This window comes from Lepisma saccharinum, chromosome 8 (assembly GCF_977018435.1).
Source record: "Lepisma saccharinum chromosome 8, izLepSacc3.1, whole genome shotgun sequence".
Taxonomy (NCBI): domain Eukaryota; kingdom Metazoa; phylum Arthropoda; class Insecta; order Zygentoma; family Lepismatidae; genus Lepisma; species Lepisma saccharinum.
Genome location: NC_139236.1, coordinates 49,569,200 through 49,592,014, shown reverse-complemented (window position 1 = coordinate 49,592,014; position 22,815 = coordinate 49,569,200). Strand labels below are relative to the sequence as shown.

At 39.9% G+C, this 22,815-nt stretch overlaps 1 protein-coding gene across 1 annotated transcript in view; it reads right to left on the bottom strand.

Annotated features, from left to right (window-relative positions):
• raskol (Ras GTPase-activating protein raskol) overlaps positions 1 to 20,913 on the bottom strand; it is a 648,601-nt gene extending 627,688 nt beyond the window's left edge. The window contains exon 1 of the mRNA XM_083126628.1: positions 20,515 to 20,913. Coding sequence (XP_082982754.1) covers positions 20,515 to 20,578 — 64 coding nt within the window. The 5' untranslated portion in view covers positions 20,579 to 20,913. The remainder of the gene's footprint in view (positions 1 to 20,514) is intronic.
• Between the last annotated feature and the right edge of the window lie 1,902 nt (positions 20,914 to 22,815).

Below are 22,815 nucleotides of genomic sequence, written 5' to 3'. Positions count from 1 at the left end.
TTGAACACCTCCTTTAACAGGTACGAGTGTACAGTAATTGTAACATACTAACGTTTGTTAAAGTAAGTGGAATGTTCAATTGAGATCTCCAATGACTTTTATTACTGTATTATTAGCATTTTACCTACTAGGATGACGTTTACAAACATTGAAGTCAGTGGCGGCTTATAATCACACATTCGCGATTATCTCGAAAACGGCTCGTTTGCAGACCCATGTTTACTGAGACTTTTTTGCTTCTATTATCGTGTATTTTCACCTGTGTCAGTTTGCGCTATTACTTTTGAGACACCCTGTATTTAAAACAAAACAAAAGCTGTTGATTTTATTTTTACAAACTAACAGGCAGACTGTTAAAATTAACGGTAGAATGTTATAAGTGATGCCCGGAATTTTATGTACGCAAAACTTGCGAAATGTATACACAAATACTGAAAAATAAAAAAAATCGCTGAAATATGTAATGCAATATGTACGTAATATACGTATTCTTTCTGATATTCTCATTGAATGAACAAAATGTTTTGTCAGGCAAAAAAAATCTTAAAGAAGTAAAAAAATGCTTCTATTTCTTCAATACATACCATGTCCATGCCACAGTGAACTACTACGTAAATACATCTTCTTAGATTTTTTTAATTTTAGTTTTGGTTTTTGATTTTTGGATAAATCAAAGTTTCAATGATTTTCCCGCAATTACAGCTCCTTACTCAACACAAATACGGCAGTTTATGTAAACTATGTAATGTAAATGGGAAATATGTAATAAATCTCAAAATATGTGAAAATATGTAACATGAAGTTCACATATATGGTTCCTAACATCGTAATTTGCTGACATTTGTAGCTTTTGCTTGGCTACATACAAAGAAAAAAATGTGTAATTTCATAAAATTCCGGGCCCTAAGTATACAAGTGTTACGATAAATTCTAACAACGTGGCAATTACAGTCGTTATTCAGTTCTGAAGAGGGTGGGGCACAGCCAGTATGGCAAGAACTGCTTGGAATACGAGTGTTCAATAAGTCAATTTCGCAGAGCCGTGACGCGCAGGATTAATGCAGGAATCAAGATTTTTTTTAGAGCAGCATTTCACAACTGCCGGCCCTTGCCGTCAATTATACCGAGCCGCGAGAGGATCTCCTGATATTTGCGACATGCAGCCCGAGCTGGCAACCGTCTGGAAATATGGCCTCTCGTTCGGGGTTTACCAGCGATAAGAGGAAATTCTTTCGCGTCAGTGGCGGTGAGAAAACAAGGCCACCGAGAGGGGACTGTCCCCCGTGCAGCCTCCAAATTAGAATTTTTACGGTTGGGCCCTTCTCGAGTTAGAGCCGGAAGGGTTACACGACTTTCAGCCCATCACAGTAATTTTCATTGATTGGAATTTTTGGTGTCCGAAATGGAACGTCAATGAAAATCAGCTGTTACCAATTAATTTAAGATTGGTCATGGGTGGTGGGGCAGAAGAAACTAAAATAATTTCATTATATCCAGTCGTTATTAACTAATTTAAACAAAATTTTATATTAGTCAACACATCCAGACATAATTGAACTTTTCGACTTTTTAAAAAATGAATTTTCAGGCTCTTCAAGGTTGAGAACCACTGTTTTAGACCTCTACAACATTTCCATCTAGAGACACAGATCTTTGAAATTGACTTCGCAATCAATGGCAAGCTTTGAACCCCACAAGAGGAGTGGGGCACGTTCGCCCACTCTTGTCACGGGCAGCCCTGCGTAACAAATTGAGTCGATTCCACGCTGACGGCTACGTTAGCCAGATGACGCCTAATTTGTTCTCAGGACACCCAGAAACCCGGTGGCTTCGGTCGACGTCGAGGGCCTCAGAGCCAGGGCAGCTGCCACGTGCGTGGCGCCAACGGAACCGCTGGCACTGGTTATCGATTTTCAAGGTGTAACGTTCTGGAAACTCGGTTACCTGCTTCTGCTCAACCTCTCGACCCGTGTGCGGAAAGCTGGGGTTAGAATATAAGTTCGTCCCCTTTAACTCTACTGTTCGTCTGTTTCTCAGTGTCTACAATTTCATAAAAACAAAATTCACTCACTTTTCTAGGGTTTCCAGACCATGTAATTAGAGCAATTCATGTATTTACACATGAGTGTAAGAAGGTCACTAACTTTTACCTAAACACCACGCTTAGAATTCCACTTAACCAAGTTAAAGGTTCTACCGACGTAAGAGATGCCACACATTGGCTAACGGTAAAGAAAGAATTCTTTTTCTTGTAAACAATCATAATTACAGCATAAATAATACATAATTAGAGTAAAATTTATTCATATATGTATTAATCCTAATATCAACTAAACACTACCAAAAAAATACAACAAGAAAGTGGTAAATGCCAATAGCCACTTAATATAGTATAGATTCCTAATGAAAACAGTTCAAAACTTGATCCCATTTCCTAGAGTATTAAATATGCAATTTCTACTGTTAACTACCGAGACATTCGGCATACCAAACCTTGTCCAGAACAAATTTCATATTCCTTGGTGTTCTTCATTCTTTGTTAACGAACCTACTTTTAGTACAGTACTGCAAAAATGTTTATTTTGTTGCGATACAGTTGTAGCAAGAAAAGAAAGATCAACTCGCGAATTAAAAGTTGAGAGTGATTGGCTTGTCCCCCCCCCCCCCCCGCAGTCGCTGCAGACGAAAGTGTTTACCCTTCGCTTGTGGTTAGCGATCTCGCCTTTTGTGCAAGCGGTTCTGGGTTCGATCCTCAGTCCAAAATTTAGTGCTGACCCTTCATCGTGGTGGCAATTGCGGGGCTATTTGAAAACGAAGCCTCGAAGACTAGAAAACCGCGACGATGGGACACGATGCACTGACTACGTGTCATCCTGTAGGAAGCCACTTAGAAGAACTTGGTCCTCAATAGACTTTTGCGGTAAGGAGTATAGTTTTAGTTTTGTACTTACTTTAATTTAGTTTCTTAACAATCTCTCGTATTTTTATTCTATTTTTATTATTATACGTCGGTCTTCTGCTTAAGGTTATATTCGCAATATATAGTGTATTTTATGTTAATACACTTATTGCATGTTACAGGGTAATTGTCTCACATTTCGCCTTCAACGTAATACGACCCGTCGGCGTCATCTGGTGACTCAGCGACTATTTACAAGGTCTTTTGGAATGTCAAAGAAACCGTTCTTCTTTTGTTTGATACATCGACGTTGCAAATTACTACCGCTAGGTTAACCATGACAATGGATAATCGAATCTACGACTCCTGGTTTTTAATGATTAGTCTTTTGCCTTTCCCCAGATACTCTGAATTCCGCAAAGATAGCGAGAAAGATAAAGGTGGACACGTCATCCTTGGTGAGTTGAAGTCATACAAGAATGATGAAGGCGAAACTACTACAGGTGTACACAATAACATGAAGCATTATCGACCTTCATCTTGTGACGTCATTTTCTGCTTTGTGTTTCATAATCTTCCCCTTAAGCCATGAACAATGATAAACAAAATATCAAGGGGACACAGTGCAATATGCTCTTGAAGCAAAAGGGTCCACCGCTTCTGATTCATAGCCCCCTGCCAGAAAGATAGTTCATTTTATCTGGTAATATCAAAAGATAGTTTGATCCCAAATGCGGGGTCATAGAACATTTTACAATCCTAGGTAGATATAAGTGGACTTTAGACAACCCAAACACTGCTATTCTCCTTCTTGTGAGTGATTGCATAGGTGTTTGTTATTTTACACCACCTATTTACTGATAACATTCTGTTTAAGTCTACATTATACCCAGATAAGACTAAATCCTCGTAGTATGTCTACCGGGAATCGAACCCAAGCCCCAAATGAATAGATGAAATAAACGTGACAAAACCATAAAATGTCCATCCTTTACACAAGATTCGAACCCAGAAGTGCGCTACGCTAATCTCTACGCCAGATTGGGCCTGTAACTAAAAGCATGGAACCTAATAATGTACTAATGCGCACATTTATGAAGAAACCAGCACAAGGAAGAAAACGAAAATGCCGCGGCAGTGAACATGATTGTAATATAGCTACCTTGAATTGAATCTAGATTTACTGCAGCTGAACAGTAGGATCGTCTCCTCAAAACTGTTAAAGACCGTGGACCTCAGCACCGGCTTCTCCAAAACATACATATTTTTGATAAAAACACAATCATCTGAAGTCTGAACAATGGATGGATGCAGAAGAATTACCGCTGAGTACTTCTTGTAGACTGATTTCATTGATATCTGGTTGGTTGTACAATAAATTGCAACTTGAGAAAATGACCACAAACGTTGTTACCGTCTGTATGTAATGTAATATTAAGGATTCAGTTTAGACAAATATATTTTCCTGCACAATGACTGACATTTATAATCATTATTTATCTTTATGTAAGATAAAATATTCAAATTTGAATTTGAAACATTTTTCTTGTATGTCTCAATGTTGTACTACATACTTACATAACATACACGAGTGTGTGTCTATTTGATGTTGCAGTGCCATCTTTACCTAACTGAAATTTCAGAATAGAATAACTCGATGGCTCTTCAAAACGCGAGCCATTCTGGAAAAAAACTGAACTCTTCAGTGGAAAGAAAGCTGTCTGGAGAAATTACGGTCTAACACCGTCAATTTTCGTACACCGTCAAAAATGACCATGGGCGTCTTTTAAAGTAGAAACGGTCATGACATACTTATCTCAATTAATGTAATTGTAATGATTGTTTCAAAAAATATATATTTATGCACACGCAACTGTAATATGTAATCATTCTATATGCATGATAAAACAATCATTTAAATAAAAAACAGATACGTCACGTTTTTCTAAATGAACAGGCAGGCTGTTATTTTTTTTAAATGTACAGGGTGTCCCAAAAGTCCCTTAACAGCCGTCCTAGAGACGTGTAGTGCAGAGATTGACATGATTTGAGTATATAGTAATATTGTAGGGGTAGGAGGAACATGATTGCTGTGGGTGACGATGGCGGCGGCCATCTTGGTATCCGCCATATTGGATGGAGGTCAATTTTTTTAAATGGGAAGGTATATGTGTGGCACATAATTTTAGGCTAGAATTGCACCAGAAACAAGAATATGAAGTCAGTTTTCAGATATCTTTAATCTGTGAAAAGTTATTGCGCTACAAAATGTGCTCAATGTGCTCGCCATGCTCCCGTAAACACATCCGTAAGCAAGTCTCCCATGCACGCGAACATTCAAAAGAGTTTCGGGAGTGACAGCGGCACAGGCCTCAATGATTCGTTGACGAAGGTGACGCATATCACGTATTGGAACTGCATAAACCATGGCCTTAAGATGGCCCCACAAGTAAAAATCAAGAGGAGTAAGGTCTGGGGACCTGGCTGGCCACTCTCTTGGTCCTCGTCTGCCAATCCACCTACCAGGAAATTGGACATCAAGGTACTGCCGAACAATGTTCCCATAATGAGGTGGTCACCATCATGTTGAAAAAATTCTGGAAAAGACCCATCCGGCATACACACTGAAGGTAAGACAAGATCGCGTAGCAACTGCAGGTAGGTCTCTGCATTCAATGTCCCCTCAATGAAAAATGGACCTATGATTTGGGTATTCCAAATTCCACACCACACCATAACTCTTGCTGGCCCAACCACGTTCCCCGGGTTTACCCAGTGCGGGTTCTCAGAGGACCAATACCGCAAGTTTTGACGGTTGACCTCACCAATGGTATAAAAAAATGCCTCATCGCTATGCAGAATGTTTCGCCAGAAGTCAGGGTCACGTTCAAGTTGCACGACACACCACTCACTAAATTCCACCCTCCTGTGAAGATCATCTTCACTGAGATGTTGTTGCGTTTGCATCTTGTAGGGATGACACTTGTGTTCTGGCATAATCCTGCTAATCGAACTCTTGCTAACACCACATTGGGCGGATAGTCGTCGAATTTTTTTTCACGAATGATGCCAGAACTGCCGTTGTTGTTTCTTCATCCGTGGCTGTTTTTGGTCTTCCCGATCGACATCTATCGTGCACTGCACCCGTTTCTTTAAACCGCTTCATCACATTGGCCACACTAACATGCGACACTGGCGGCCTAAACGGATGTCTTTGATTGAAGCCATTGGCAATGTCCCGTGAACTCCTTTCCGCGGAAATGAGGATGATCTCAATTCGTTCCTCATTGGATATCATCATGTTCTTTGTCACTTACACTTGCAACAAAAGAGATATGATATCAGTTATCACAATTTCCATACTTTATCATACGTCATCATTTATTCAACATTGCATCAATAACTTTTCACAGATTAAAGATATCTGAAAACTGACTTCATATTCTTGTTTCTGGTGCAATTCTAGCCTAAAATTATGTGCCACACATATACCTTCCCATTTTAAAAAAAATGACCTCCATCCAATATGGCGGATACCAAGATGGCCGCCGCCATGGTCACCCACAGCAATCATGTTCCCCCTACCCCTACAGTATTACTATATACTCAAATCATGTCAATCTCTGCACTACACGTCTCTAGGACGGCTGTTAAGGGACTTTTGGGACACCCTGTAGATTGATTGACTTGGTGTTTTAAGTCCACTTTATGCACAATAAGGCTAATCGGGACTGGGTCTGGAGTTTAAAGTGCCTCCAGCGGGTATCGAACCCGGGACCATAGACGTGCGCAGACCCTCTGATTAGGGGGGGCAAGAGTCTTGATGAAATTTCAGTCGGGAAAGAAAGACCTAATTTTATCTCACTGTTTGTTTTATTGCCTTGATGGGTGTGTGTATATATACACACCCCCATATACCGTGCGTCCATTTCGATCTGCAGCCGAGAGATCGGGAGAAGCGTGGCGGGCGGCACTGACGGAGATGCCGACATTTGCGGCCTGAAATGCCCGCTTATTTTTATGGACATATGCAGACATTTATATAAATATTGCAAAACGAGCACTAACCTGTGTTATAAGAGTATGGTTTTAATTTTAGTAGCTTAGTGACTGTATGTGCCGATGATTTTGACACGCCCACCTCCTGTGAAACACGGCGTAGAGGTTTGTTTGGAGAACGTTCTAACGCTGCACCATTATCATCGAGTTTTGCTTCGGTTAGAATCCGTCGTTTTTGCTTAGGTGTTTTAAAATTTAACGATACAGTTTCTCGTAATTTAAGGAAAAGATGTCTAACCGTATCTCTGTGTGGAGTTGAAACGCATGGGAATTTCTGTACAAATTACCTACACACGTCTCGACACGAGTTTGTTTTCACGTAGGTACGTGTCATACATAAAAAAATCTTTGTTCTAACGTGAATCTTGCGGCTGACATTCCAATCGTCTCACTGCCACGTCACACATACACACTACAATAACACAAACAAGTAACTGCAAGTAACCAAGAATAACACTCTTGCGCACAGTACGAAATTAACACGCTCTTGGTTTACATTGCTCGCCACTATATTTACAACTCTGTCTTCATCTAGTCGCGAAGGAACAAAAAACTCGAGCTCGGAGATTTCGGATTGCAAGGAAGCTCATGAACACTATTGACTTTTAACGGTTTCTTCTACAGCGTAATCTTGATACAGTGTTGCACATTCAAAACCTCCAAACGATCCCCATCGGCACAAAACTCTTTCAAGGATATAAACTTAAGCAGGACGTTACTGGTCAAAACTATGATTAAAATGTTTTATTATCTGTGGCTCTTAACATAGTTTCTAAAGCGTATTTTTTTGTGTATATAAGAGCAGAACTTGGATGAATTACAGAAGAACTTTTGCGTGTTATAACACAGGTTAGTGATCGTTTTGCAATATTTATATAAATGTCTGCATATGTCTATAAAAATAAGCGGGCATTACAGGCCGCAAATGTCGGCATCTCCGTCAGCGCCGCTCGCCACGCTTCTCCCGATCTCTCGGCTGCAGATCGAAATGAACGCACGGTATATATACAAATGCATTCATACGCCCTATAACAATTCAACAGCAAAAATCATATAAATTGTCTGTCAAATGTGCGCGCTCCTTTTCCTCCAACAGTTGTTCATGCGTAGATTTAAACAATTGTTCATGCATCTAAGAGAAACAGTTTAGCAGCAGTATTTCTCTCCCTGGCAATTTACAATGCATTATAGAAAACAAAATGCGAGCGAACCGAGCAAGAAAATATTCAGATCCAAATTTTTGCAAAATGAAAACAATATTGATTTAATATGGTGCAATAATTTTCATGGAGCGCCATGGCACACTGTTTTACTTTTTTTTTTCATTTAGATCTTCGGCGTCCAAAAGTTGACAAGACTGAAAGAAAAGCAGGCACTGGGAGCGAAGCGAGCAAGAAAATTTTGCGAAATGTTTATAAAATTTGAAATCGAGGGGGCAATTGCAGCTCTGTGACCCCCCTGCAGGTACTCTTGGCCGCGTGAAGAAATAATGCGCGAAAGACTTGAAAATTACTTCCATCTTGAGTACCATTTTGTCCTGCTATTCTGCTAGTCTTGCTCTCCTTTACTTCCCATGTTTGCCCCCCCCCCCCCTAAAATTGATGTCCATCCAAGGTTGGGGGCAATGCACCCTGCTCCCTCTGTCTGCGCCACCACCCCCTTCCCCCGTAGTTGCTCTGAACTTTCATCGGCTTGAAAATACTTTATTTTCTTTAAGACTATAATATCGTTTAATAAGGGCGATAAGATTCCTCTATCCTAAATTTCTAGGTGAAAATATAATAATATAGGGGCATGGACGTCTGGAAGGGGGGCAAGGATGGCCATATCTCCCCTTAGAAAACGAATGTCAACCTAAAAGTACATTTTCACAAGTATAATTTGATTTCAGTCATAATAATTTACATTAATTATTATACTGGGGATGCAGGAAAGCGATAATTTCAAAATCGAGAGGTGTTTTTTGAGGGGGCAACACTATTATCCGGGGTAATATGCCCCATGGTATGCTTGTCCCTTCGTGAAATAAATCTGCGTGTGTCCATGATTAGAGGGAGCATTTGCCGCCCCCCCCCCCGTGCGCACGCCTATGCCCGGGACCCCTTGATTACAAGGCGACGACGCTACCAATTTTGAACGTAGAATACTGTGAATTTAACGTTCACTTTTAACAATGTAACTTGATTGACACACTAGGTTCATTTTGGACTCGCAAAGAACATCCATGACCAGGCCGTGATTCGAACCCGGGACCTCTGTCGTCGTAGCGCGCTATCATAACCACTCTGCCACAAAGGCCGGCAACAATGTAGGTCTAAATGCTACCTGGGTGGGTTCAAGATTTTTTAAACGCAACCCAAAACCCTGAGATGATTAACAAACTTGTTTTTATTCCATCTGTCACGCCATTCCTTTCCGTGCATACAAAAATGGCCGCACAACACCTGTTGCATCGGGCTCCGCCAGTACTTGGCATAAATGGTCAAGTGGGCGCGTCAGAAGCCAAGGTTTCATACTGCACTCGAAAAATCTCTTGGCAATTCCACGCTCACCTGCCAGAGACGTGGGGGAGGGGATGTTCCGCTTTCACATTAACTGAAGCATCCTCTCGAGCAGGGCCCTTGAACTTGTCATCCTCTCTTGGTCACATGACCTCTTCCTGTTGCTGCTCGAGGCACCCACAAGAAAACAAAGTAAACAGCGGCCGTAATGGAATCGTAACCAAAGTCATAAAAATTTTAATCCAACAATTCTCCCAAGGAACATTCACAGACATATGCAAATCCATATATTGTCGCACCATTTTGCATGTGAACAGTACCTTTTGCACTTCCGAGGACATTCCATCCAAGTGGAGACATTAGAAAGAGCGGCGCTGTAGATTAAAACAGAAACTGTTGCATTCTTGTGTAAAGCGAGATAAACTTGCCACTTTTCAAGAACGTCAAATACACCTTCGAATCCTAAACATTCCCTCACATCAATTTCTTGGATAACTTACTTTAAGGTCATCTTCCACCCCGGCGAAGTTTTGAACATTTCTATCAAGCCTGTGTAAGTTTATTGCGTAAGTTTGGTCACGATTATCTTGACAACCAGTAAACAGAAAATTGTCAAATTTTACCTGAGCACAGAGGGAAGTTGTTTCTACAGAACCACTTTTTACATATTTTAATTTACTGCATCAATTGATCAGTTTTACTATTGAAATATCGCTTTTCTCTTTTTACATTTCTTGATCGGGCAACCTTGCAGAGTGCCTAGTGGGCTCTCCATTGTACCTCATTCACGACTAATGGGGCACCAGGAGGAGATTAGTATATCTTTAGAACTAGCCTCTTACTTTCTCTCAAACACTGGTGGTAACAGATGACAAGTACCATTCATCTATTTTTTTTGCTTCTAAAAGTAACAACAGATGTCCCCAGGATCGAAGTGAACACACATTTCCAATTGAATCTCATATTGCAGAGTTGGCAGCAGACTTACTATTGTCCTCGCGAGCAATTGTCCGCCAAGTTTGTTCACCCTAATTCGTATTAGCCGATTTGATTTTCATTATTCTAGCGTCGCTTTTTCTGCCACTTTTGGCTAATCGCGATGATGTGCATGATATAATGAAATTCATGAAGGGACAGTCACAAAAAACACTCATGCCCAGGTCGGGATTCGAACCAGAGACCGTTGGCGTCGTTACGCGCTGTACTAACCACTCCACCACGGAGGTCGGTTCGAGTAGAACTAAAGATGCATAAATCACATCCATTATCAGGACGTGGAATAGGAAGAACGCACAATCGAAACAGCCGAGGCGTGAATCGAGGGTACTTATTTTCCTCAACTACCCATTTGCGATGATGCAGATGTGACAGAAGAGAGACATTAGATATCAGGAAACGAATGTTGACTTTTACATACAGAGACTCGAGCCAATGGCTGAGTTTATGTAACCCTCCTTGGAAAACAACTGTCTCCGGTGAAAAGTGGTTGTGAGATATGATGGTGCATTAAGATCAGTATCTGGGCTTGACGATTTTTCTTTCTCATTTTCTATGCATGCCGGAGCTCTGGACGATATGGGGACTGCTCCACTTTCTATTTTTATCTCGGATGCAAGCACCCAAGAAAATGTCATGCTCTGTTCAGAGTCGAGCTGCGTTTGCAAACTTTAGGAAACTGGCAGATTTCCTCGGTCGTAATTTGGACAGCGGTGTCAGGAGATTTTGGCAATGGTGCACTTATCCACTCTAGTCAGTTTCTGCAGGAAACCAACGCTGCCAAAACTGGTGTAAAGCAATACGCCGGTTACAACTTCAAATACTTAGAAATGTATATATATATATACGTACTATCCCTAAGGAAGCTTTCAGACTGAAGCGACATGCAAAACTTGGCACGTGGAAACCAACCTTGAGAAATAAACTTAACTTTTCATACCAATGTGACATGGCAAGCTTCACTCGGACTGGACAGTTTTCTCAGTAGCGTGCATAAATTGAAGTGGCCCGTGTCGCTTCGGTCTGAAAGACTCCAAGGAAAGAGAGAGAGAAAGAAAGAAATATACAAAGGATGACAATCTACACAAACATAACCACCGAAGCATAGTCCACCTCTAAACATTTCGTCCACCCTTTAGCCTCAAAATATTTCGTCCTCCCTTTATCCTGTATATATTTCGTCCACCCTTTATCCTGTAAATATTTCGTCCACCCTTTATCCTCTAAATATTTCGTCCACCCTTTAGCCTCAAAATGTTTCTTCCACCCTGTAGCCTCAAAATGTTTCTTCCACCCTGTAGCCTCAAAATGTTTCATCCACCTTGTAGCCTCAAAATGTTTCATCCACCCTGTAGCCTCAAAATGTTTCATCCACCCTTTAGCCTCAAAATGTTTCGTCCACCCTTTAGCCTCAAAATATCTCGTCCACACTTTAGCCTCAAAATGTTTCGTCCACCCTTTACCTCAAAATATTTCGTTCACCATTTATCCTCAAAATATATTCCACCTTTTAGCCTCAAAATATTTCGTCAACCCTTCAGCCCACCCTGGCGACATCACCGGTACTGTGTTAAGATAACCACAACATCCCAAAACCTCGACACAGAAGAATAATGTTCGCTTCTGCAGGAAGGAGATAAGAGAGAAAACCTGCACGCGATGTCGCGCAACAATGGCCGGCCATTGTTGCGAGCGACGCTCATTACGAGCAATAATGCAATCGCGGATCGAATCGCGATGCTGACGAGGCCCCAGCGCCTGCTGACAACAGTGATTCACAGCTTCGATCTGTTGTCGCGAGAGAAGGGCTCTCTGAGGGAAATTTTATCCCCGATGACTCACGGCTTAGGGGATTACGATGGCTCCCTCTGTACTTTTGCGCCCGGGGCCAACGCTGGGATTTCATTGCATACGATCTGTAAACATGTTGACTTCATCGTACGGTAAACGTAACGAGAGGTTCATGTACAGTAGTTTATGGCAGATGTATACGTGATGATGGCTACGAGGTGGATTTTTGCATATTTTTTCTCTCGGGAAAAATTTATATACTTTCAACGGATTAATTCATTTCACTTGATTTGGATTCTCTGGTGGTTTTATTACTACATGCAAATACATATTTGAGACATTAGTGCATATTTCAGCCTAACGTGCATATAATTACATATTTTGGAAGTAATATTAGTGTAATCGTTAATTTTGAGCGTCTACACGGAATGACTCATAGCAGTAGGGGCGGCATTATTACATAGTTGATTAGCTGTTGGCACATGTTCGTAAATCTTTGTGTCTGTATCTGAGAGTGATGCATGTGGGGGACGGGGTCTCTATCCAATTGAAATACAATAATTTTTCGCTCTCCGTGTTGAGAAATTATATTAGCCAACCACGGGTCTATATACTGGTATTCCTTCAATTCTTGGAATTATGTTGAAATTGGCGTACCCCGGGGGTACTGATTGTGTCCTAATTGCGAACAACACCTAAATCGTCCTAATTGCGAACACATAAATCCGAGAAATAATTCCATGTCCTAATTTCCAACTCATGGAACTGATAAACCTGTTTTCAGAAACAAATAAGGATAGTTCCGAGTTCCATTCCTGTGTTAACGTCTTGAAAAACTCTTAGTGCCAAGAGAGAGGTGAAACTGCTTCAACACAAGCCACCGGACAAATAATGCAGTGGAAGTGTGGAACCACAAAACAACAGCGAGCTAGGTAGACCACATCCAAGAGTGGAAGACCTTATAAATAGTTGAAATGCTGAGGCAGAAAAGTCTAACGAGATGATTCTTAGGAGAAATGAGCCTGGAAAGAGTAGAGCGGAAGAAGAATTATGTTTTATTGGACGAAAGGATGACAACGAGCACTAACAAATATGAGGAAGATTGGTGATATTCCTAAATTTATAAGAACAGTGTTATAAGTTTTGAAACTTGAATTTCAAATTTAGGTAAAAGTTACTAATTATATTATTACTTTACGAAATTAATGCACTATTAGTTGAAAAAAGCTCTTTCCAGTTAAGAATTGTGCAGTATGTAGTTCTATAAATAAGCCACACTTTTATTATTATATTATATATACTTCAACGACGACTTTGATGATGTTGAATTTTCTATGTTCCTACTGTGACCAATAAGGCACTGACCATAGTCTCAATATGGATCTGCGTTACTTTTAAAAAAATCGTTAAAAAGGCACGGGAAGTGTGAGACGTTGTACGTCCCAAGGCAGAAAAAAATGTGTTCGCAAATAGGACGACACCCCTAAAGCATATTACAGACTATCATATGCAAACTTTTAGATACGTCTTTAAAGGACATACATTAACTGCATATTTTTACTAACACCATTAAGCCTTGTTTCCATTATATGAAAAACTCAATATGCTGACCAAGGCAGAAATTTATTTTATTATAAAACATCAACTAAACGTAACGTTTCAACCTTCTACAGACTCTGCACCAAGTACAAAACATTTGCAGAGTCTGAAGAAGACCTTGGTAGAAGGTTGAAACGTTACGTTTAGTTTATGTTTTATAATAAAATAAATTTCTGCCTTGGTCAGCATATTGAGTTTTTCATATTTTTATTGTTTTTAATGCATAATTTGGTCTATCTTAGTGGATATACACCTACCCCCTAATGATGGCTATTCAAGAAGACTGCAAAACTGGAAAATTTCAACTTTTTCGAGACATTGCAGGTTAACGAGGCTCTGTCAAAAGATATTACGTTCAATAATCCCTTGGTGTTTATTGTTTCTTTTCTCTCCGTTTATTTAGGCCGGGCGCTCCTCTACAACCTCTGCTTTTATTGCATAGACATAACGACGTTGCCCAGGAATTTCGTTTCATGATGGTCTTCGCTATCTGCCAAGATTATCTCTCATTTTACTTCCTGTCCTCGGTTCTTTGTTGCTTTACTTCTTCCTCCCGAGAATGTCGCTTTGTAATCAAGGGGTTCCTGGTTAGATAACTGGTGGAGGCACATATTCGGATTTTATTTAAACCCGAATAGCTTATCTGTGCATAAAATGGACTTCTTTGCAGACTGACGAGGCTCTGGCATATGGACTTACAGCCAATATAATTCTCTGTGGGGCTTGTTCATGGTTGTCCCTTCATTCACCTCATCACCATTCATCATCATCTTCGCGATTATCCAACAGTGGCACAAAATAGAAGTAACACAAACCATATCATTCAACAAAGTGGAGCTTTCTTAATTATTCCAGACTTGACACTGCGGCCATAAGCATGTCGTTTTACCCAGGCAGGAAGTTGATTAAAAACTAAAAATAGAACATTGTTTAGAAGCGCAATCGTAAAAGAGGCTTTTGTACACTTTCTTATTGTTCATTTTCTACACCATAAACCAGAACTAATTGGCTCAAAATAGAAAGAATTGTCAGAAGATAATTGTTTATTATCTACACTCTTAACGATAGAATATGTTGTGAGAAAATTTAACAACCTGTCTGTCAATTTACAAAAACGGGCTGTAACCGCTTCTTATTTAAATTTCAGTATCTTATGAAGCACAAAGACAGGTAATGATTATAAATTTCAGGTGGGTGCACCATAAATACAATTATTAAAAACCGAGCCATTAAAAATTACATGGCCTGTTAATGCTTTCAAAACCGTCATGGTGAAAATGGACGACCTTAGACCTTCATTTCTTCAGCCAAGTTTATTACAATGCAGTATAAGCGCGAGTGTTGAAGAATCATGTTTTAGATATGTTTGAGTTTACTTGAAGAAAAGGCAATATATATGTACTTTTGTTATTAACGTCGCTTCTCTGCAACTTTTGGCTAGTCGCAACAATGAGAATGAGTGATGTTTAGGTGAAATGGATGATTGGACACCCACAAAAAACATCCGTGGCCAGGCAGGGACTCGAATCCGGAAACTTCGGTGACAAGATTAAAAGCCGTCCACATTGTTACAAACGGTTTAAGATAAAATGTTTGACGGATTTGGAAGTAGATGAAGAAACAGCGAAAATTATAAGAATGGGTTATGCAGTGGCGTCGATTGGGTTCCAAAACCGGGGGGAGGGGGCAAGGTGCCAAAACTGGGGGCAAAGGCAGTATATTTCTTTTTGTATATAAGGTTTAGCATAGTGCGGGGCCAAAAGTTTCGAAAAGTGGGGGGGGGGGGGGGCAGTTGCGCCACCTGGTTATATGTACAAAAGCTGGAAGAACTGCATCATTCGAAAAAAAAACAGTTTGGATTGCAGATGTGAAGTTCACAACACGATGCGGATGGTAAAATGAAAAAAAATCTACACTAGCACACAATGTATGGTCCAGGCAGATATCTTTGAGGGAGTGGAGGGGAGGGGTGCCAGCCCCCTTGAGACAAGGACAGACAATGAACGAAATTGATGTGACTTGACACAATTTATTTACTCCAGTGAAACAATGAAGTGCATAAACTGCTAATGATGCACTTAGGGTATTTTTATCAGCTGCTCTTTTGTGTGATGTATTAAAAATGCAAAAATTAAAGAGATCCAATATAACAATTTCAATGAAACCAAAATTACACGTAGGCTATAGATTTGTTAAATGAATGCATAAAAAAATGCGATGATTTGATGCATTTCAAGTTCTGTGTATACACAAGTAATTACATGAGACCACACTTGGTGTTACTTTGCACCAAAACCCTTTACAGTGCTAAAACCAGAACGGGTTGATTTATTATTTGGCCGTCTTAAATTTCTAGGAAACCACAACAGTGTGACTGACAATGTGAGCATACACAGATATACACGCTTGTCTGTCTACCTTTCATGACGAAGGAAAACGTCACATTTTATCAGTAACCTCGATCTCTGATATTGATATGGCTAACACCATCCACACACCAAATTGAAGAATGTCAGCTGCAAGGAAATGGACATTTAATTCAGCTTAAAGCCGGCTGTAGACGAAAGCATTTCCTTTTAACATTTTTGCTAGCATAAATGCTATGTAAATGCTTCCAAAAATCTTACAGCAGGTAGTACTTTACAAAGAAGCATTTCGTGTAACTTTTCGACTAGCTTTGGCGATTACAATGTACGTATACAGCATGAAAGGCACGTCGAGTTACACCATCTATGTTGAGTGCACGGTGTTTGCATTTGAAACAACTAGAATATTCTTCCATACGTGTACAGCAAGCGTTGTAAAGTATGTATTTAAACAGCGCCATTGTCTTGTATCTAATAACGTTTTATACGAAACGTTATTCCTCTCGGTTGAATAGTTATCGGCTTTTAAAAATGTGAAGTGATACATTGTTTACATCTCACGCGGCCGCCATTACACCTGCACTCGTGACCTACAGGTCGCTTCTGATTGGTTATACTACGAAAAATGATGCTACGGAAATAGGACGGGTTCTATCCTTGAGAAAGGCCATGAAATATGCCATGGCATCTTAAATACCATAAGATTTTTCACTTTACAAGGTAGCATTTTGGTCATGGTGCTTTCGTCAAATCAGCTAGCGGTATAGTAACAAACACAGGCTACATGACAAATATACTCATAATGGTAGAAGGGAATGTGGTGAACTTTGAAGAATACTCTTACAGGTTCACAACTTCTGCGTGGTGTCTTGATGCAGTAGGAGAAGAAACAAGAGCACGAACCGTGACAGAACCATTGTATGTAGCGATCCAACCATTGCAGCAACATAATTGCGTACGCCCTAAAGAGCGAACCCTCCGAAATTACCTTGGAAGCCAAAGTTCACAAGGGCTGGGTTTGATTGAATGACAGGGGGGGGGGAGAAGAGGGAGGAATGTAGAAAGCTGTAAAGCACGAGGGGAGCAAAGAAGGGCCAACAGAGAGGGGGAGGTAAGGGGGAATATCGGATGGAGGGAAAACGTTGCGAATGCGCGGTGGTATGTAAACCAGACGCTGCAGAAGAAACATTGTCAGTTTTTTTTTCCTGCAGAATTAATTTAAATGTGTGTTTGGTTTGGCCTAGAGCGAAGACAAGATTGATAGTGGATAGGTAGGGATAACCGAAGGAGTCACCAGCTTACAGGGTGCGAAATCAATGCGGATTGGAGAAGGGGCAGAGAGACACCCACCCATACACACTATATATACACAGAGCATTCCCTGACATTCGCTACGAGACTCGACGGCAAGCGGCCCGGCATCAGCGCTTATCTTCCCCGGTGAACGGGTCAGCGACAGTCGCTAGAGTCGGCTATTAAAATTACATACAGTTTTCATATTGTGTACTAACCTTGACTACAGAAGGTGTTGAAAATGATGTCCCTCTGCTGTAACACATTCCTGGCATCTCCGAAGGAAATTGTCATTTACACGTGCAAGTTCGCCTACTGTAACTCCCGAATTCTCGTACAATACTCTCTTTTAACTCACGGATGGTTCCACTTTTATTCAGAACTGACTCTGTTACTCTAAACTTTTTACGAGGTTTAATATAAGCGACCGTCGCAGACCCGTTCACCGGGAAAGACAAGCTCTGATGCCGGGCCGCTTGCCGCTGAGTCTTGTAGCGAATGTCAGGGAATGCTCTATGACACTATAATATATACATATACTATAATGTCATTAAATGTGTGTCAATAATTAAATTATATTATAAAATATACAATAGATTAAATCGACTGCCCTTCATTCAAAATTCGATTGCAAATTAAGATTTTAATAATGCTATGAGCAATGATTTGTGTGACTAAGAGGGGAGAAGCAAAAATTAAGAGACATTATGAAGATAATAGTTTCCTACATAGAATTCACATGTAAATGCTATTACGTGCTTTGTTCTATTAATATATTTATATACTTTGCGGTAACTGACGACAGCCGATGAGAAATGGAGAAGGAATTACAAGTCGGACTAATTTCAGTGTCCTTAGAGATGAGGGTCTTTGTTGTTCGTTCTTTGTGCGTTTACGATATTTTTCCAGTAAAGTATATTTGACTTCAAAACTAATTGTTTATCATATGTTGTAAGAAAAAAAACTCCCCCCCGGAAAAGTTTGGTGGGAGGAAATTTTAGGACAAGATCGTTGGTGGGGGGAATTCCCCCCCTGGGATTTTGCACCCTGCCAGCTTATGGCGGCTGGGTTGTGGGGAAAGACTTGCTGAAATATAGATATATATATATTCTACAGCAAATTTGATAATCATTTTGTTTGTCAGGGTTGTTCTGTGTTGTAAAATAATTTGCATGTGTTGAAGATTCTTGTTATGCACTTCACTTAAAATTTAATTGGTAGTAGCCGCTTCCTTTCACAAAAGCTGTTGTTAACCTTTTGTTTATTCCGCGGCACCATTAGTTAAGGGCTGAATTCTGCACATTTCCTATTTTACATAGCTTTTTTATTAATGTAATGAGCAACTACGTAACATATTCCACGACTCGTCGTACTGAAAAAAAAAATACAACCACCTACTTATCCATGATCTGATCAGAGTGCATTCACGTCTAAAAAAAATGTCTACTTTAAAAAGAAAAATAAGTGAAATGTTAACAGAAAAAGCATTGTTAATTGAACTGACTATATAATCCTTTCATACTGTAGAAACAAAGAATCAATGATGAACAAACATTAATTTAGATATGAGATTTGTAGTTTGACACCAAATGACATGTAAAATTACTCTATCTGGACTTATGAAACTTAACACTCCCTTCCCGCCCTTGCAATAAACAATAAATATGAGCATGGATAGTTGGACCTATTTCTTGATTGATGACCGGGATTGAATGGAGACGCCGACTTATAACTGCTTTCACCAAGAAAGTTTCCGTTAATATTACAGTTTTTTAAAATTTTAAATTATATGTATAATTAGCAAAAATGTGAATCTAGTGGAAACATTTCTACACATTACAACAAGCAACTAGGAAAATTCTTTCACACATTTTCAACAGGTTGGAAAGATATAAAGTGGAAGTAGGATCGATTATATCAGCAGTTATCACGTGATACAATTTGGTACCACAGTTTATATGTACATTTATTAAACTATTATTTTTTTTTAAAGATAGTCTCCAAACACATTTACTTAGACGGCTGTTGCCTCAATACAGATTTAATATTTCCACCAGCAGCTTACTTAAGACTTTGCAATAAAAAAGTGTTTGATGTACATGTCATTTTGTTTTAATAAACTGTAATCAGATTGTAATTTTGTGAACACCGTTACACCTGCCCGTAAAATGAGTCTTCAGATATTTTAACCCTATTTTGCCCGATTAAAATCATCTTTTGGGGTGTCTTAATAGAATACATTAAATGTAGTACTGGTACCTAAATTAAATCATCGTTCCGGATTCGAGTTCCGATCTAGGCATGTTTGATTTGATTTAGTTTATTTAACTTCGCGTTTTGTGCCTCTTGGCTAATTTGCGAAGATGGGGATGAGTGATGAAATGATGAAATTGATGAATGGACATTCACAAACAACCAAGCCCGACCGGGATTCGAACCCGGGACCCTTGGCGTCGCAGCGCGATGTGCTAACCACTCGGCCACAGGGTCGGGCGATGTGTGGCATGTGTGTTCCCTTTATCAATTTCATCCTCATCGTCGTGATTGACATGAAGAGGTAAGTTAGTGACAAAACAGTAAGAAAAATACCAACTCAAAGACACCCTACAGTTTTCGGTAATTGGCAATAAGAAAAGCAAATATAATAGGGTGACAGTAAATTTACGTATTTTATAAGGCAATTTGTAAATGTGTGGTCCCACAAATTAACAAATTTAAATTAAAAAATCCATTTAATCGTCGTCGAGTCTTGATGCTTACTTCAGGTATACTATAGACTTCACGCGTGATACTTTCACATTCGCCCGTTTACATTAAGCATGCATGATGTACTTAGCAGAAAGAACATATGGGCAAACATCTCAAGCATAAAGTTGTAACGTACATAAGTACTGAGTAACATCAGACAGCAAGCATATCCAAGAAACCTAGTTTTATAACAAACGTTGTAGTTATATACTGCATTTTCCCCGCTAAAAGACAGAAGACAAGACAAACCATGTGTACTTACCACAAACATTCAGCCAGCCTTCTACGCGACAAGGATAGACAAGCTTCACCCTTCTGGTCATCATCTTTGGCAGAAACTTAAAAAAAAAACCACACACTAGTCACTCACAAAACAATCAACCACACTGCAACATGCTTTTGCCCTTCAGTATCGATCAATCAGACAACGAAAATAATAACACCATGTGAGTTAAACAGAACAATTCACACGCGCAATGAAATAACGAACACAAGGACTATGCTCCAACTTGGTTCGTTGCACTACAAGCTTGTGTCACAGAGCGGAAAATGAATGGACGCCACCTGAACATGAACCACGAGAGACAACCTTCACCCTCGCTAACCTTACCAACTGCCTATTCAAAACTAACGCACGCACGAGCTCTTCACAAAACTCCACAACCTGTCGACAGCAAACAGACCGACTCCGACTGGCGGCAAAGAGATTTTTGCGTCGGATTCTCATGCAGAGTCCTCTAACGGTCTTCTTTGGAACTATGTGCACGTACGGGCCGGGCGCTGCTGTCTTGGGGCTTGACAGGTATTTTTTAATTATTTTTTTTAATATTCGCACCAGTGGTACAGGCGCTGTACCAGTGGCATAGCATACCCAAAGGGAGGGAGATGGTAGGAACCAGTGGCGTGCCCAAAGGGCGGGGGGAGGGTGGCACCTTTGGCCCAGTATTTCTAAAAAAAAAAAATGTTAAAGTCGGGATGGCAAAATGAGGGCTGACTAATAAAACAAGTACGCACGTATCCCCACCCTCTTTTTGGATACGCCACTCATAGGAATATACCTATGAGTTCTAGAGCTAGAGATGATTTTTATGTAGCATTAACTTACGAAATGCGTACATCCAGGCCCGTAGCCAGGAATTCTTAGTAGGGGGGGGGGGGGCGAAGTCAATCCTAGAGGGAGGAAATTTTTAATATATTGTGTTGCATTGGCAGATATAGCAGGGTACAGAGGGGCACTTGCCCCCCCAAAAAGTGATAAGTAACAGGAAAGGGATGATATCTTGAAACTCCAACGAACAAAAAAAGTTCGAGCAACATCAAACAACAATATTTCGATAATGACCTTTCGGACTACCAAAGAATACAAAGATAAAGTTTAACATAAATAGGATAATCGGGACTGTATCACTTTATATTTACAGGTCAATGATGTTAATAGACGATAAATATGTACCAACAGCTTTGGGCTTCTCCGCATAATGTTGTCATAATGTTTCCCTCTAGTTTCCAGTATGCAAGATTTTTACGCACAATAGAATCTAACGAGAATCCAACAACACCATTGTGTTGTGTTATGCAAGAAAAATTAATTAAATAATAATGGTTGCATATTATCTACACTTTGATGAATTGTGTAAAAATTTGTAATACATTTGTTGTAGGCCTACTTGCTAAAACATTGAAGCATGGGTCTCTTACTCCACCACGGATTCTATTTGCTTCAAATGAAAGACTCTTGCATCACTACAGACAATGTTTGCCTACTGGTTACGTTAACCATTTTGCAAAATATTGTGTTGTTGAAATACATGTGTTTGACACCCGACAAACAAATAGGAATCCCTTGATTGATCAATGACTTCTTGGATTACAGTGTCATCATTAATATTTCATATCAAGTTTTATAGAGGGAAATGGTGTATCCTCTTTACATTATGAAAAATACCTTCATTAATAACTATGATACGAAACCGAACGATACAAGGGGCCTCCTTCGCCTTACCCCATTTCCGCGGCACAAGGTCTCTGCGCTTATCACCACCACTTTTTGAGCAGAAGCGTACTTACCCCAAATATCAGTTTTTTTTTATGCTGATACTAATTTCTGCCAATCACAGAATGGCTTAAGATATATGAATAAAATTAGGAGAATCCACTCCATAGCAGAAGAGTTGGCATAATTATTTGTCAAAAAATTAGGTTGTGCCTGAGGTACTTTAACAGACTTCTGCTACAGACATAATGTAATATTATAAATATAAGAAAATAAATAGGATATAATTTGAGAGATTTTCAATCGTATTTACTTCATTGCAGATTTTTCTACTTGTCGTTTTCTTGAACCTGTATTTTTAGATCGGACCGCAACCCACGAGAAAATGGGAAAACCCTAGGCGGTGGTGTTCTTATTGGTGTAAAGAAAGAACATTGGCCTGAACAGGTGGATTTACCTTTAACTGAACAAACCATAGACTGTGTAATTATAAAATTAGAACCGGAACATGCACATACCATCTATATTTTTGTAATATACCTCCAGCCGTCATCACCCCTACCGGTACAT